This window comes from Armigeres subalbatus, chromosome 3 (assembly GCF_024139115.2).
Source record: "Armigeres subalbatus isolate Guangzhou_Male chromosome 3, GZ_Asu_2, whole genome shotgun sequence".
Lineage (NCBI taxonomy): Eukaryota > Metazoa > Arthropoda > Insecta > Diptera > Culicidae > Armigeres > Armigeres subalbatus.
The window spans coordinates 305,292,431-305,309,748 of NC_085141.1; the positions used below are offsets into that span (position 1 = coordinate 305,292,431).

The 17,318-nt window shown below is 39.3% G+C and overlaps 1 protein-coding gene across 1 annotated transcript in view; it reads left to right on the forward strand.

Annotated features, from left to right (window-relative positions):
* The window catches only part of LOC134220621 (homeobox protein SIX1), a 116,836-nt gene that overhangs the window by 40,901 nt on the left and 58,617 nt on the right, over positions 1-17,318 (forward strand). The window contains exon 2 of the mRNA XM_062699720.1: positions 13,102-13,312. Within this exon, the coding sequence (XP_062555704.1) occupies positions 13,102-13,312 (211 nt within the window). The remainder of the gene's footprint in view (positions 1-13,101; positions 13,313-17,318) is intronic.

The window sequence follows — 17,318 nt, forward strand, 5'->3', positions numbered from 1 at the left end:
AGCGTGATCTTTGTTTTATCAACTTTTTTCTCTGATTCCCCATCGAACTATCCGAATCTTAGTGTTTCTACGATGTACTATATTTTAACTGGTTGATACTGAGGGTTACAAAGTTAATTCAGGTTCCACTTCAGAGTTGTGATAATAACTTAATGTACCGTTATGTAGAGCTACTTTGGACATTTTGATACCGCCGTCGGAGGTGACAATGGGTCAAATAGGGGTGAGATGGGTCACTGTATCAACTACATAGAATGCTTGTAGAATAGATTTAATGAATCTGAGGACGTGAAAACTGAACTTTGTAGACCATTTTGAACGATTTTGTAATCCGACCTCCGACTGTCGGTTAGGGCGCTGACCCATTATCATCCCTGACGACGCGTACATAAAGTACGATGTAAATTTCTGCGAGAATTTCAATGTCACCATTCCAGTCTCTTGTTGATAGCTGAATTGTAACATTCTGTTTTCAATATGGTGTTTTTTTGCTATAGCTTATACGAAGAATTGAGGTGATGTCTGTCTGTGTATATCAACAATTTAACCGGTTTGCTCAGAATCACAAATCTTATGCTTAAATAAGCTTCCTGTCATTGGTCGCAGTTGTGTTAATGGCTCTACAAAAAAAGCCACCTATCAATTTTTTAGTTAATTCGGATAAAACTTAGAGGTAGCTCAAGTCGATTCAGAAATTTTGACACTTTCTGAAAAAATGAAGGGTTCTAATACACTCATATAAACAGACATACGCACACACACAAACATCATCTGAATTTCGTCGCGCTGAGTCGATTGTTATATGAAACTATGGGAATAAAAATATTGTTTTTGGAGCGATAGGGGAGACAGGGGCCCTCCTTAGCCGTGCGGTAAGACGCGCGGCTACAAAGCAAGACCATGCTGAGGGTGGCTGGGTTCGATTCCCGGTGCCGGTCTAGGCAATTTTTGGATTGGAAATTGTCTCGACTTCCCTGGGTATAAAAGTATCATCGTGTGAGCCTCATGATATACGAATGCAAAAATGGTAACCTGGCTTAGAAACCTCGCAGTTAATAACTGTGGAAGTGCTTAATGAACACTAAGCTGCGAGGCGGCTCTGTCTCAGTGTGGGGATGTAATGCCAATAAGAAGAAGAAGAAGAAGAAGAAGAAGAAGAAGAAGAAGAAGAAGGCGTATCTTGTGCCGAATTCTATGAAGTTCTATGAACAAAAAAACTGACAAACGGAACAAAAAGCAAATCCGAAAAAGCGGTGATTGTTCAAATAGTTTTGACTGTTTAGTTCTTGTTCCCTTAGATTCAGTACTTCTAGTAGTGGATAAGATCATTTAGAAGGGTTATTACAACTTGTAATACTTATTGCGGTTTTATTAGTCCTAATAACATTTTGATACAAACATATGTTGCAGTTCAAAATCATATTTGAAATCAGTATAACGATAATATAAAAATGAACTTGAAGAGGAGACGTTCAATAAATTGATATTTAATGCGTATTTGCTAAGGAAACAGCTCTGGATCGCGTGAATTCGGTGCGGAATGGATTTCATGTCGCGCGGAAATGGCGCAGATTTGATTTTGTGTTTGTCAACCATTTATTTTACGCCGAATTGACAATTATAGAAAATAAAAATTTATATTTCAAACTTTCGCTCTTCGTTGCAACACCACTGAGCCGAAGTGATTCTTTCCACTTTTACAAAACGGTAACCTGAAAATCGCCACAGTGCTAGATACAACCATTGTTTGAAGCTGTTAATCATCACACAATAATGTTGAACGCACCGTGCTGCCAAAAAGCCAGGAGTCTTTTTTAGTATGAAAATAATCCTTCATCGTTAATAGGAAGACTGTCTAATACGTTGACGCTATCATGTTACTTACGATTCTCTCGATTTCAAAAAGTGAAAACAATATTGTTTTTAAGTATTTGGAAGGAATTTGGATGAGTAAATATATCTTCTCAACCAAATAAAAATGATTATGAATAGAACCATCTGGCATCACGTTGTCGTGGAACGTGCATATTTTTGTTTACGTAGCATTTCATTTCCTGGGCTGCAAAATGGTGGGTTGACATCAAGGAAGGAGCGCCCAACAGAGCTCTGGTCCCCACAAGTCCCTATCTCACGCTTCCACGGGTCGTCCGATGACAAAAGACCGCCAGCTAAGGGTTGTGTACTTAGCTGGTAGTGCAGCCTGGGCACTGTTGTCCTTCATCCATGGGCACATCAGCTAGAGTGAGAAGGTACGCCTTGAGCGTCTGTTCACCACCAATTCCGAGTCGAGGACCCCACGACCAACACTGCATTCAAGTATAACATCTATCACAGCGGCGGCGGAAAAGCAGAGCATGGAGTTGGTTTCGTAGTGATGGGCAAGCAAATGAAGCGAGTGATGCGGTGGAAACCCCATTAGCGAACGAATCTGTGTGTTGAGGATACGGGGCAAATTCTTCAATTACAGCCTAATCAACGTTTACGCATCGACAAACGATTAATCCGACGACGTGAAGGACACGTTTTATGAATGTCTTGATGAAGCCTATGGAGAGTGCCCAAAGCATGACGTAAAAATTGTTATCGGAGACACCAACGCTCAGGTCGGTAGAGAGGACTTTTTCCGTCCCATAATCGGTAGGGAGAGCCTTTACTCCGCTACCAATGACAACGGCCTACGGCTAGTAAATTTTGCTGCTGCCAGAAGGATGGCCATCAGTAGCACCTACTTTGCACGAAAGAACATCCGAAAGCACACCTGGAGGCACCCAAATGGTGAAACTTGCAACCAGATAGACCATGTTCTGGTGGATGGGCGATATTTCTCGGATGTAATCGATGTGCGGACATTCAGAAGTCCGAACATTGACTCTGATCACTACCTCGTTGTCAGTAAAATTCGATCACGGTTGTCAACTGTATCGAACGAAAGATCACAGCGAACGATGCGTTACAATATCCAGCGATTATCGGCGGAAGGAGTATCGGCTGAGTACCGCCAGAAGCTCGACGAACGGATAAGTGGATAAGTGCAATCAACGTTAGCGACAACATCAACGATCTATGGGAGTCGATCCATGGAGCGGTGAGCACAACAGCACGAGAAGTGGTAGGCACTGCACAGAGGCGACCCAGGAAGGGTTGGTTCGATGTGGAGTGTCAGAGAGTGACAGGCGAGAAGAACGTTGCCAGAAGCCGGATGTTGGTGTCGGGTACCCGATCGAATAGAGATCGCTACAAGGAAGCAAGAGCAGCCGAAAAACGAACCCACCGCAGGAAGAAAAAAGAGTACGAAGAACAAGTTATTAGTGAGGCGCAGGAAAAAATGGAGCAGAACGATATGCGGAGGTTCTATGAGTCTGTCAATGGCGTGCGGAGAAAGACAGCGCCATCTCCCGTCATGTGCAACGACCAACAAGGGAATTTGCTGACAGATAAAACTGAAGTGGCTGCCAGGTGGAAGCAACACTTCGAGGCTTTGTTGAATGGAGGAAGTGACGGTGCATCGGTGAACAGAATAAATATTAGCGACGATGGACAAGCTGTGGAGTCACCTACACTATATGAGGTTAAAAAAGCTGTTAAAGAGCTGAAAAACAATAAGGCTGCGGGGAAGGACCAGCTCCCGGCTGAACTTCTCAAACATGGCAGTGAGCAGCTTTATGAAGTTCTGCACCATATTATGTCGAAAATATGGGAAGACGAGGAAATGCCTGCTAGCTGGTTGGACGGCCTCATTTGCCCTCTCTTTAAGAAAGGGCACAGACTGGAGTGCGCCAATTACCGAGGAATAACCCTCCTTAATGCGGCGTACAAAATTATGTCCCGTATTCTGATCAACAGATTGAGACCGCTTGAAGAGTCCTTCGTCGGCGAATACCAAGCAGGTTTTTGTGAGGGCCGATCAACGACGGATCATATGTTTACCCTGAGTCAAATCCTTGATAAATTCCGGGAGTACAACTTGCAGACACATCATCTGTTTATTGATTTCAATGCGGCGTACGATTCAGTGAAACGGAATGAATTATGGCAAATTATGCTTGAACATGGTTTTCCGGCGAAACTGATACGGCTGATTCGTATAATGTTGGACGGATCGAAATCAAGTGTAAGGGTTGCGGATGAAATATCGACGTCATTTGTTACCTTAGATGGATTAAAGCAGGGTGATGCACTCTCGAACCTACTGTTCAATATAGCGCTCGAGGGAGCGATTAGGAGAGCTGGTGTGCAAAAAAGCGGTACCATTATCACAAAATCGCATATGCTCCTGGGATTTGCGGACGATATCGATATTATCGGAATTGATCGCCGTGCCGTGGAAGAGGCTTTTGCGCATTTTAAGAGGGAGACAGCGAGGATTGGACTCACGATCAATACCAGCAAAACGAAGTACATGGTCGCTGGCAATCAACTTGGGTTCATTAGTGGTGGTGGTAGCGAAATAGTGCTGGATGGTGAAAAATTTGAAGTAGTAGAAGAATTTGTGTATCTTGGAACATTAGTGACGTGCGATAATGATGTTACCCGCGAGGTGAAAAGGCGTATTGCAGCTGCAAATAGGGCTTATTACGGACTTCGTAACCACCATAAGTCCCGTAGTCTGCAAACGAAAACAAAACTCGCGCTGTATACTACTCTGATTCTTCCGGTGGCTTTATACGGCCATGAGACATGGACGTTAAAGGAGGCTGATTGGAGAGCTCTCGGAGTGTTTGAGCGTAAGGTGCTGCGGACAATACTCGGCGGTAAACAGGAGAACGGTATCTGGCGGCGTCGCATGAATCACGAATTGTACCAGGTGTATAAAGGGCTGGATATTATTAAGCTTATACAACACGGCAGACTACGGTGGGCTGGTCACATTGTTCGTATGCCGGAAGAACGTCAAGCGAAGATAATATTTAGTAGAGAACCCTGAAGAGGCCGCAGGCTTCGTGGAAGGCCGCAGGCTTCGTGGAAGGCCGCGTACACGATGGCTTTTTGCAGTTGAAGAGGACCTGAGGACGCTCAATGTTCAGGGCGACTGGAAGCGATTGGCCCACGATCGAGTCCAGTGGAGAAGGATACTCCATTCGGCGTAGGTTCATCGAAGAGCTGTAGCCCATCAAGTATCAAGTAAGTAGCATTTCCTACCGCCCCGAGAGAGAGAGAATGAGAGTAAGATGTTGAAAGATTGAGTAAAATATTGCGTATGCCGAAGAGACTTGGGGTATGCCGGATAAGGCATCGCTGTGACTGAAATGCGTGCTGCGCCTTGTTAATTTAAATCAAATAAAAGCTTTTTCAGTCAATGTTTAGCTCGAATAGTTTTTTTTTTTTAACAAAGTTGAGCCCCATTGCAGTATTACACGGACCACAAAATTCAGGAAAAATTGCTCCTTTTCATAAATATCAATTAAATAATGCAGTCGTACGCATGCTTGGCCGGGAATGGGGTAAGAAACCCTAATAAATCTAAAATCAGAATCTGGCGAGAGAACTTCACTTAGTTGCTAAATTGATGCCGACGTCATCCACTCGAAAATTTGCCAATTTCTATAGCGATAGACGCTATCCATGCGAATACATTTTGCAGCTTTTCCTTCCGTTGCGCGTTTGTGATATTGTTTCGGCTGTCTTTGCTGAACTTTGAAGAAAATTTTCACGGCAACCTCCTCTTCCATAGAATTATGGTTATGAAAAGAACCGAATCAATCTCTATAATAACGCCTTTCCAATCACAAATAGCAAAAAAAAAAAAAATCTGAATCATGAGAGAAAATTTTACTTGGCTGCCACTGACGCCATCCATGCGAATAAATATATGTAGCATCTGCGCTCGTGATTCTGCTACGGACGGCAACTTTCTGACGTCGTACTTTGAACAAATTCGTCTCGCCCAATCTTCCTTTGTATAGAATGGTGGCCCTGAGAAGAACCGATTAATTTCTAATAATGCATCTTTCGAATCACTAACAGCTGTCGACGACGACCACACGACCCACGCCATGGGCTGGAATAAAATTTGCTTCAGCAACTCCGCCGATGCTGGGACCGCTATCTGGGGCCTCAATGCGCATCTCTTTTCGACAGCTCTTTCGTATGACAATTTGCATGGTTTGCTCGTCGTTTTCTCGTCGAGGTGCGCAATGCCACCCTTGCTCTCCGCGACATTTCAAATGAAATGCTACGCGCGCGGGGGAAAGCAGTTTTCTTATAACCAATGAAGTGAGCCCATTAGTCCCACCTCTTGAGTGCAAATGTTGTGTAACCGTAACACTTACCAAAAGGGTGTGACCACAGGGTTAACTTTATTGAAAACAAGAAAGCAGCTTCTCCTCGCGCGCGATCCATTTCGTTCGAGATGTCGTGAAGAGCAAATTGTGGTCCCACCATCGGCATCGGCGGAGCTCCTGCCGGAAATTTAATTCCCATCGATGGTGTGGTTCGTGCGGTCAACAGCATCAGCAGCGCTCAGATTAAATTTTCTTGTCTGGAGTACAGACGATCGGGTACTTGATCGCCTACCATCAGTGAAAGTAGCTCCTAAGCCACAATTTGAGACGAGATGATTTTTGATTAAAGTACAATTTAATCGGCTAGTGATGGCAGATAGTTTTTAACAGAAAAATGAAAATCATGTGAGTTGTAATTTGGTGCATACGTCACTTTGTCAGACTACGACAGAGTAGCAGTCCAGATTTTAATTTAATATGTAGTCTGCTACTTGTTTCAGGTTTTATTTCCATCCATGCGAATACATTTTTGTAGCTTTTTCTTCTGACGCGCGCTCGTGATTCTACTATACCGACATCAACATTCTGCTGTCGCCAAGCGATTATAGTTTGCACTTTAAACTAAATTCGTCTCGGCTCAACCTTCACTTCCACAAAATTGTGATAGGGACACGGCAGGTATTTTCGTCTGTTCGTCATAGTCTCGAAAACCAATAAAATTGACGCTTTTTTGTAAAACTCATGCGTACCAAATCGTAAGCTCAGGAGAAACGTTCTGCTATAGTGGAGTTCTAGCAAATGTACGTTGCTTTCGTTGGTTTTAGCCCCTATGACGATAGACGGAAATACCTGCCGTGTCCCTACTTAAAAAAGTCGATTGATTTTCAATAATTTGCCTTCCCAGTCACAAACAGTAATAAAGCCAAATAAGAATCTTGAGAAAATTTCACTTGGCTGCCACTGATGCCATGCGGATAAATGTTTGTAGCATCTCCCTCCGGCGTTTGTGATTCTACTACGGATAGCAGCTTCCAACACTTTGAACCAAATTCTTCACACAACATCCTTCTCTTGTATAAAATGGTGGTCCTGATAAGAACCAATTTATTGATCCTGCAACAAAACCAGCTCCAGAACCATGCAAGAAAATTTCACTGGAGTGGACTGACGCCGACGATAGCCACTCGATAGTTTGCCGCTAAACCGCCACAGGTGCAGAAACCATCGCCATCGATGCCAGGACCGCTCCCAACGCCTCTGTTCCCGGTCTCCGTGACCACTCACTGTGGATCGTCGTACAAAAATGACGCGCGAGCGCGAATCATGGGCCTTTTTCTACTCGGAGAAAATGAAACAGTGGGTCATAAGGCCCGTAACTGATGTCATTCCGACATAGGGAATGTTGGGAATGCATGAGCGGGTTTGGTTGATTCTGATATTTTTACTGGGTAGGACAAGAATTGAAATTTTAAATAGTTTAGCGTAAATAATTAAAATTTTTGAAGAAATTGACAAATTGCTGCAGAGTTTCGGAGTCGATTGATGTATAAATCTCGAAAATCCATCGAAAGATGAAGGCGCTATTAACGTTCAAAATCTTACATGATTTCGTGATGGTCCCCAATTTTAGATTCTGATTTGATACCCAGTACCTTCGGGTAAGACGTTGTCCAACGTCAAAAAGAAAATTGAAAATATCACATTATATACAAAGATTGTTTATTACATATTACAATAATATGCAATAAACAATGTTTGTAATGTCATATTTTCAAGTTTGTTTTTGATTCATCGCATTTCTAATGCTTAAAAAAGGCACCTGTACTAATAGACAGATTAATATAAGTCTTTCAATCAGAATCTTATTAGCCCACCGAATCCTCAATATGTTTTTCCCGTTTGTGGGATCTACTAAATGTTGGACCAAGACTAATCATCCACATTAAATAGTGTCATCTGAATGTCGCACATGTGTACGCCGCATGTTCTATCATCACGCGGTGGTTCCACGCCGTTGCCGCACCCGCCGCGCCGTGCCGAGAAGCAATAAATAGCAAAGGTAGCCGACGAGAGGCATTTGATACGTTGTTGCAATTTTCAGCCAAAGGGAAATTATTACGAGTCGGAATCAAATCTTGACGGGCATGGGTGATTTATGTGGTCTAAATTTAAATTTGTTACATTGTAGCTGGTCGATGTTGCGCTATGGTTCGATGGAAGATACCTTGCGAGTTCTATTTGGAGTTGAATTTTAGCTATGCGATATGGGTACTAACTTGGTTGTAATTTGTAATTCAATTCTATACGCTTTATTCCTAATTCATGTTGGTTGTTATGCCGAAAATCAAATTGTCGAATTGTAGTTGTTTAGTCAATGGGGCTGATTTACAAATTTTAAAGAATTTTAAAACTCAGGCATTCCACGGGGGCATGTCAGTCGATCCTGAGCGACCATTTCGAAAATATTTGAAACTCTGCACAGTTTTTCAATTTCATCTAAATCGTCATTTTTCGATATCAAATCTTCATATTGAGTCACGACTAACTTTTCAAAAGGGTGTATGTGAAAATGGTTCAAAAATATTTAAAAAGCTGCACAGCAAAAACGGAATGTTCGATTGTTATGATTTTTTCAGCAAAGTTAGACAACTAAATGGTGATTCTTAAGAAAATGTGCACAGTAAAAAAAATTTTTTGCCTTTAAAATATCATTTTGTCACAAAAACTCAAATATCTCAAAACCCTATCTTTTTTCGAACGTATTTTTTTTAGGGAAAACGGTCCATTATATTAGCTATCTACCATAAAAATTTGGTGATGGTAAACTAATAAACAAAAAAGTTATGACATTTCAAACATTTCACAATTTTCACATATAGTAAACAAAAAAAAATTTCCGTGTATTTTTTTTTTCAAGAATCGCAGTTTGATGCTGATTTTATTGTTAAGGGACGTGATTTAAACAAGTTGTTTTCATGATATTTTGATTTAATTATTCATAGCATCTATAAGAAACTTAGACACGATCCAGTGTTGTGATCAAAAGTATTGATAGTGTCATAATTTTCATTGCACGTGACTGGCGAAAAATTCTTTTAATAGTGTTGAAACCTGTTGATAATAACGTTGATAGAAACATAGTGTTGAAACCTGTTGATAATAACGTTGATAGAAACATATCAGAAATGTTATTTTTAAGACAAAAGCTGCAAAATCAAAGATTTATATACACGTGTACGTCTATAGTTTACCTGCAAAAATATACCTCTTAGAGAATAGACTTTATGATCGGGAGGAAACGGGTATCTTCAACAACAACAAATGCATGATAGGTACATACCATGACAATGCTCACGAAAAAGCAAAAAATTACTACTACTAAGGTTGTTAAAGATCTTATAGTAATTTTTTCTTCAGTCAAGCAAATGACACCAAACTAGTCAGTAAAAACTTAAAAGTGATTTTGTTTATTGAAATATTACGAACAACATGAGTAGCCGCTTTCTCAACTGTTGTAGGCCGTTTGATGGAAAAAGTGTTCAAAAGAGTTACGAAATCTCACCGAAAGCACCATAGATAAACTGAAAGCGACTGGTTATGCTCCAATGTCCACATTGAATACAAATTTACGCATTTGCACGTCCTGCCGTCTAAACGTTGACAAAAGAGCAATCTGTATATCATCGGTTGAGCAGAGCGCAGGAAGTTCGAAAACGACAGCAACTGAGGAATTGCCAGATGTATCGACAACAACTGAGGAATTACCAGAAGTATTAAGTGCTGAGAGCCTTGCCACCGTACCATCAGCGAAATCTGTTTCAACAAATCAATCGGAAGATGAGTGTATCCAAAAGGTCAACATCGAACGCTTTAACGAGGGCATAGCTGGGATAAAAGTGACTCCGATTAAATGGAGTAAGATGGACTACGTTTATTACCCGGAGAAAAATACCGTGAAATAAACGAAGCTGTACGAAGAAACCTCTTCAAATTAGGACCTGATGATGTGGAAAATACAGACTACGATGAGGTAATTATAAATATGAAGGAAAGGTTCTCGAATGCAGCCACGACAAGGAAAGAAAAATTATTGATTTTGTCGATGCTGCCAAGTTCGTGGTCTATTCAGGATGCCATTGATGAGTTCAAAACCAATAGAAATACAGTAAAAGAGGCAAAACAATTGAAGAATAACTGTCTTTCAACCAAAAATACTAGGTCTAGTACTGCATTAACAGATGAGACAAAAGAAATAGTAGTTCAATATTTTGAAGATGATGAAGTAAGTCGAGCTATGCCTGGTCAAAAGATTATGTATCAGTAAAAAAGATGGAAAGCGTCAAGCAATCCAAAACGATTAATGATGACGACTTTGAAAGAAGCGTACACACGCTTCAAGGAAATTCACGATAATATTAAAATAGGTTTTTCCTCATTTGCAAGCCTTCGGCCAAGGCAATGTAAGCTTCTTTCCAATTCAGGAACACATAATGTGTGTGTGCACAACCCATGAGAATATTAATCTTATTTTACATAGTTTGAAAAGAATCAATTTAACAAAGGATATTAAAATGTTAACTGGTAGTCTTTTGTGTGAAAATACAACATCAAATTGCTATCTACGATCTTGTTCGGATTGTCCAGATTCTTCATCATTGGAAAATACTTTATTCGCTGAGTTTGAAGAAAAATATATTGATCAGTTATCATTTGAGCAATGGGTGACCACGGATAGGTGTGACCTAGAAACTATTGTAAAACCTGTAGATGAGTTTGTGTCATATTTTGGCTTGAAATTAGAAAGTTTAATCCCTCACGATTTCATTAAAACAGAACAATCCAGCTTTTTAAAAAAATACGAAAAATACATTACAAAATGGTGAATTTTTAGTCATTTGTGATTTTTCTGAAAATTACAGCTTTGTATTGCAAGATGAAGTGCAGTCCCATCACTGGAACGTACAACAAGCTCCATTCGTTATTTATTTTAATGGAAGTACGCAAATTGAACACTTAAGTTTTATTATAATTTCCGAAGATTTAAGACACGATTCAGTATCCGTAAACTTGTTCATTGAAAAAATGATTAACTTTTTACGCGTTGATAAGCATAAAGAAGTCAAAAAGATATATTTCATGTCTGATGGAGCAGCGTCGCAGTACAAAAATCGTAAGAATTTTTCGAGCCTATGTCAATTTAAATCAATGTACGGAATTGATGCAGAATGGCATTTTTGCTACATCACATGGCAAAGGTCCTTGTGATGCTATTGGAGGAACAATAAAGCGCATGGCCACAAGAGCAAGTTTAGCCAAAGAACGTGAGCATCCAATTAAAACTGCGAAAGAACTTTTGATTGGGCAAATCGTAGAAAAGAAAAAGATTTAACCAAATTATCATTTTGTTTTACTACTACTGAAGAGTACGAAATAAAGGCTTCAGAGCTCAGCAAGCAATTTAATAACGCGAAAACGATCCAAGGAACCCAAAATTTCACTGTTTCATTCCATTGTCGGAAAATAAAATTAAAGCAAAACTATACTCAAACTGTGCTGATAATAATTCAAAAGTGTTCGATATTTTAAAAATTTGAATAAAATAAATAAAAAATAAGTATTAATAAACTGTTTTCATGATATCATAACCCATACCAAAATTCAAACCCAAAACTCTTAGAGTTTCTATAACAACATTGTGTAACTGCCACATTTAATTTAATACTTAGGATAATATTAATTCATTTTTATTTATTTATACATATAATATTTATACATATAATATACATAATATCGATGAATACATAAATATGGAATATCATACAAACAACTTGTTTAACTCACGCAAGGCCCTTAACAATAAAATCAGCATCAAACTGCGATTCTTGAAAAAAAAAATACACGGAAATTTTTTTTGTTTACTATATGTGAAAATTGTGAAATGTTTGAAATGTCATAACTTTTTTGTTTATTAGTTTACCATCACCAAATTTTTATGGTAGATAGCTAATATAATGGACCGTTTTCCCTAAAAAACGTTACGTTCGAAAAAAGATAGGGTTTTGAGATATTTGAGTTTTTGTAACAAAAATGATATTTTTAAAGGGAAAAAAATTTTTTTTTTTACTGTGCACATTTTCTTAAGAATCACCATTTAGTTGTCTAACTTTGCTGAAAAAATCAGAACAATCGAACATTCCGTTTTTGCTGTGCAGCTTTTTAAATATTATTGAACCATTTTCAACCCTTTTGAAAAGTTAGTCGTGACTCAATATGAAGATTTGATATCGAAAAATGACGATTTAGATGAAATTGAAAAACTGTGCAAAGTTTCAACTCAATAGAAAATCATGAATTAAAAATTTTCTTAAATTTTGATGCTGTTGCTTGGAATCGCTCAACTATAAAATAATCTGAACACTATCGATCAAGAATGCAAAGAAACAGTTTGATCTAAAGTGCTTGAGTAAGGTTGAACCCCTCCAAATGTGACTTGATATGGCTTTTGTGTGATGTAATTTGATTCTGCCACAGACTGGCGAAGCAAGCTCTTCAATTCGCCAAGAAGAAGCAGTTGTCGTACAAACAAATGGAATGTTTTTGCTATACACATTATTTGCCGAGCAAAATAATTGCAAGTTTTGCTATTGATTGCTGGTGGTACTTCGTGGAAAAATATTTTCCCACAGTTCCAATATGGGTTGAAGCGTGCGTGTCATATGCATGCGTTGTCTCGATTTGCAAATATGAGCTTTATTTTTTTGTGTGAGCCATTTGTTGACGCGTGAGAAACGCACCTCGTTGAACTCAAACATGTTGTGAAATGTGATGATGCTATTATGTTATTAATTGTATGTTTTTTGTCACTCGTTTTTCCCTCTAGGTCCTACAGCAGGCGGGCAACATCGAACGGTTGGGCCGATTTCTGTGGTCATTGCCCCAGTGCGACAAACTGCAACTAAATGAATCCGTGCTCAAAGCCAAAGCCGTGGTGGCGTTTCACCGGGGGAATTTTAAGGAGCTGTACCGATTGCTGGAGCACCACCAGTACGCACCGCACAATCACGCCAAACTGCAAGCGCTGTGGCTGAAAGGTGAGTCAAGTTGTTAACATATGGGGTAGGGGTAAGGGATGCAGGTTTGTCGAATATACGAACTTGTTTGAAATGGAATGGGTTAGTTTTTGAACATACAAATTTCGATACAAAATATGTACACAACCATAATATAACTATTGCTGAAGACTAAAAACTTTAGCGTTTAGAACTATTTAGAAATTAGTTGCGTGTTCAGATTTGATATCATACATGTTATTGAATATACTTACGTTAAAGTAAGCTTACAGACATCTGTAACTTTAAATGATTTTTTTTTCTTCTTTATTAACGTGATTTTATCAGGAAAGAGAAGTTCATCACTTACTTTAAATGATAAATTTGAACACTCTTGAGAGGAACTATAGAAGAAATATTGGGATCTCCATGGAGTTTGTGGTTCCGAAATACTGAGGTAATATGTAATGACGATCTTGGTTGCTTGAACGACATTTACTTTTCTGACGCCGACAGTTACGGCAGCGTGGCGTAATGTGACTACATATAGACGTCAAGCGACGTGTGGAAAAAAATGTTGGTGTCCTTTTGGTGTCTTTTTCTGAGCCAGATGAAAATAGAGCAGCCATTCCAGATATACATAACTGGTAAAGTGACTTAATTTGCTTCGAAGCTCTGTATAAATGACCAATTTTTGCTATGATTTCTAACATAAAATTATAATACAAGAAACCTGTGCTGCATTTCGGCATTTGCGTCACTTCGTCCGAGAACGGCGCAGTTTATTTTTCAACCGCACCATCATCGGATCGAACCGGTTGACACGAAAAGCCACAAATAATTACAACTGTTCGGGTGGCCAAAGATATCACTCTCACTCGCGCTTCAGATGGACTTGCCGTGATAACGAACGAATCGAATGACCAAAGGCGCGAGGAGAGCGCGCTGTTATAATAATAACAACAACGACATTTCCCCCGTCCTCACGATCGTCCAGCCAGCGGAGATTCCGAGAAGTTTCGTTGTTTTACCGATGTCGTTGTCGCCGTTGTTGTTGGCAGCGTTGGTGGTGGGGTTTCTTCTCATTACCGATGGCGAGGCCGCTTGCTGAGTCAGAGATTTTGTGGTCTCGCTTTGCCCTCGAGCGAGCGAAGCAAACCGCCGCCACCGTGGCTGGGTGACAACAAATCCCGCTGATCTCGCGGGAAGCAATCTAAAACGTTGGGAGGAGAGTAAGAAGGAAGCCGAGGTGCGTTGCACAGGGTATCAGATATCAATTCCATTTTATTATTCGTTTTGATAAACGTACTTGCATTCGAATGCTATGAGCGCTTGGACGCGGACCTTTGGAACGGAATGACGATGCAATGTGTTCTTGCTGATGGTGGTCCGGTTGGTATATCGTCGTATGTAGCTGTACCACGCTGAACGCATCATATTGTGATGCTACCAGACAAAGGGAAAGGGGACCAATTTGGGTTTGAAGCCGCATGATAGAACACAACACCGAGCGAAAGCATCTCGCGACATCTCGCAGCTGAAAATGTGTGGACGCGTTGTGTGGTGTCCGGATCAGATTCAGGCTTGAAGTTTTATGGGCGCTCAAGTTCGAGCTGACAATTAAATTCAATGGATCAGCTACAATGAGTGAACCGTCGGGTGACTAATTCGGTATATGCAAAATTATATCGATTCTTGTATTAGTTTCTAGAATAATTTGTTTATTTTTTATATTTTTATCATTACATTCAACTGACCTATTGTGGTCTTATTGAACAACTAGAATACATCAAATTACAACTAGAAAGACATACAATAATAGGCAGTGTACAATATTTAATCAATATCAATTCATATTCCTAAACATCTCAAAACATAAGATATGATATACAACAATAAGCAAAGGCAACGATATTACAATACTGCATAATTGCAAACAAAAGCACACACACGCATATATACATGAATTTGTTATACTCAGAGGCTCGGTTTCCAAGTTTCATTTGAACGGTTAACGAATTCTCGAAATCTTATCCCTTTAGGCCAAGTAGTTTCTGTCAGTGCTAACGCTTTTCGATCATTATTCAGCTTAACTTTGAATGAAACATAGTCTAATGAGTTGACATCTCTCCATATCGGAACAAGCCTAGCTACATCTTTGCATTACGACAATGAAGCGCTTAGATAGCGTGATATTAAGAGGCTAACATCGTTCACAGTTGCACTTTTGTCAATGTTAGTCAAATTCAACGAAAACTCTTCACATTCTACCCGAAAATCTATTATGTTTATTTTATGATGATTAAGACAAATATACTCTATTATTAATATAGTCGTGTGTGCCGTGTACCGTGGGGCATCGAAATCCGTACACTTAAGGTGACTCGGGGAAGCACTACACACCGTGTTATTTTTCCTATCTTTTGTCTCTTTCTAGCATTATCACCTCGTAACTTTGGAGCGGCATATTTCGGTTTTTAGTTGTTTGATGTAACTGTAAATGTATCAGCATGTAGATGGAGAGTAAGCACGCGCCGCTGATACTTTTTCAAAATCATATTTGTTGTAGAAAAAAATTAAGCATTCAATGATGAAAATGATGACGATTTGATGATTGTTTGTGCTTCCCGTATCCCCTTAAGCACGTTAGTATATGAAAAAGTCATTAGAAAATAGGAATCGAATGTAAATAAAACGTTTGTCATTGACACAGGCGCATGAAGGCTTCTACTTTTGAAGTGTTTCACATTTACTCATTAAAAACTACGAAAAACATCATAAAATAATGAATTAAATCAACTACTCCTGACTCGAAATCCGTCCACCGTGGACGGATTTCGAATCAAATGATCAAAATCCGTACAGCTATTTCTTAACTAAATATTTAAATTGAAACAGTCTGATTGAATAAACTACCACTGTAAATAGTTCGATACGCACCTTGACAAGCGATCCCTTCGATTTGTATTCCGCTTATCTTATGTAATAATTTGCAATTAGCAATTAAAACACAGTTACTTTTGGTGCAATTATGCTCTACCCGAAAACAAAATGGCGGCACAAACTCAGCGTTTGATGGGTGGAGATTTGTTTTTGATTTTTGTTGTTTTAATTTCAAAGCCTTCTTTCCAATTCTATGCCCTAAAAGCTTACTGTCAAGTATCTGAACAGGATAAGATTCTTTATTCCTACATTAATTACCTTTAACCTCCTTTATTTTTTGATATCTCATGAGGTGGACGGATTTCGGTGCTGTACGGATTTCGGTCCCGCACGGTACAGTGTTTTATTTCGTCGTTTTCACAATCGAAATACAAAAACTCGAAAAGTGTTGATTTTTTTATATAGGGTTTGTTCACAGAAGTTTCAAGATATTTAGGAGCGCATCTTTCGATAAAAACAGTTTGATGATTAATCCCCCTAAAAGTGAGTTGAGAAAATTTTTTTTCCACCAGAATAAGATAGACACGTAGTAGCAAATTGTAATACGAGCAACTTTGCTGAACATGCCGAGTCTCTATCTCTTATATATAACTCACTTAAGTCGTTTTATGTAAAAACCCCTTTAAACATATTTTTAATTCTAACTCTTTCCAATGATTTTTCCCATTTCCCGTCTCTTCTATAAAGTTGTCAAGCAAGCAAAACTACATGTTTTTGCTGAACATTGTAACATTCCATCTCACATGCAACAAGAGTTATCTCTAAAGTATACATATTTTTAGAGGTATTTTCACTTAGAAGTACTGCCTTAATTCCAAAAAGTCGCAAATTTATTCACGATATGCTAAAAGCACAGACAAACAGACATAACACATTGAACATTCACTCATCAAATTCATCGTCGTTTAAACACTAACGATATCTTTTGATTTCAATTAGTTGGGCAAATCACGAACCAGATGGCGGTAGTGAGCAAATGTCAAACTAGAGCAAATGCGATGTGCGCGCCACGAGCAGTGGTGGAAATCTGCGAACCTTATTCAAAAAACGAGAAGTAGGCACTGCAAAAAACTCGCGAACATTTGTTTGCCTTTTTCTTGCCTAC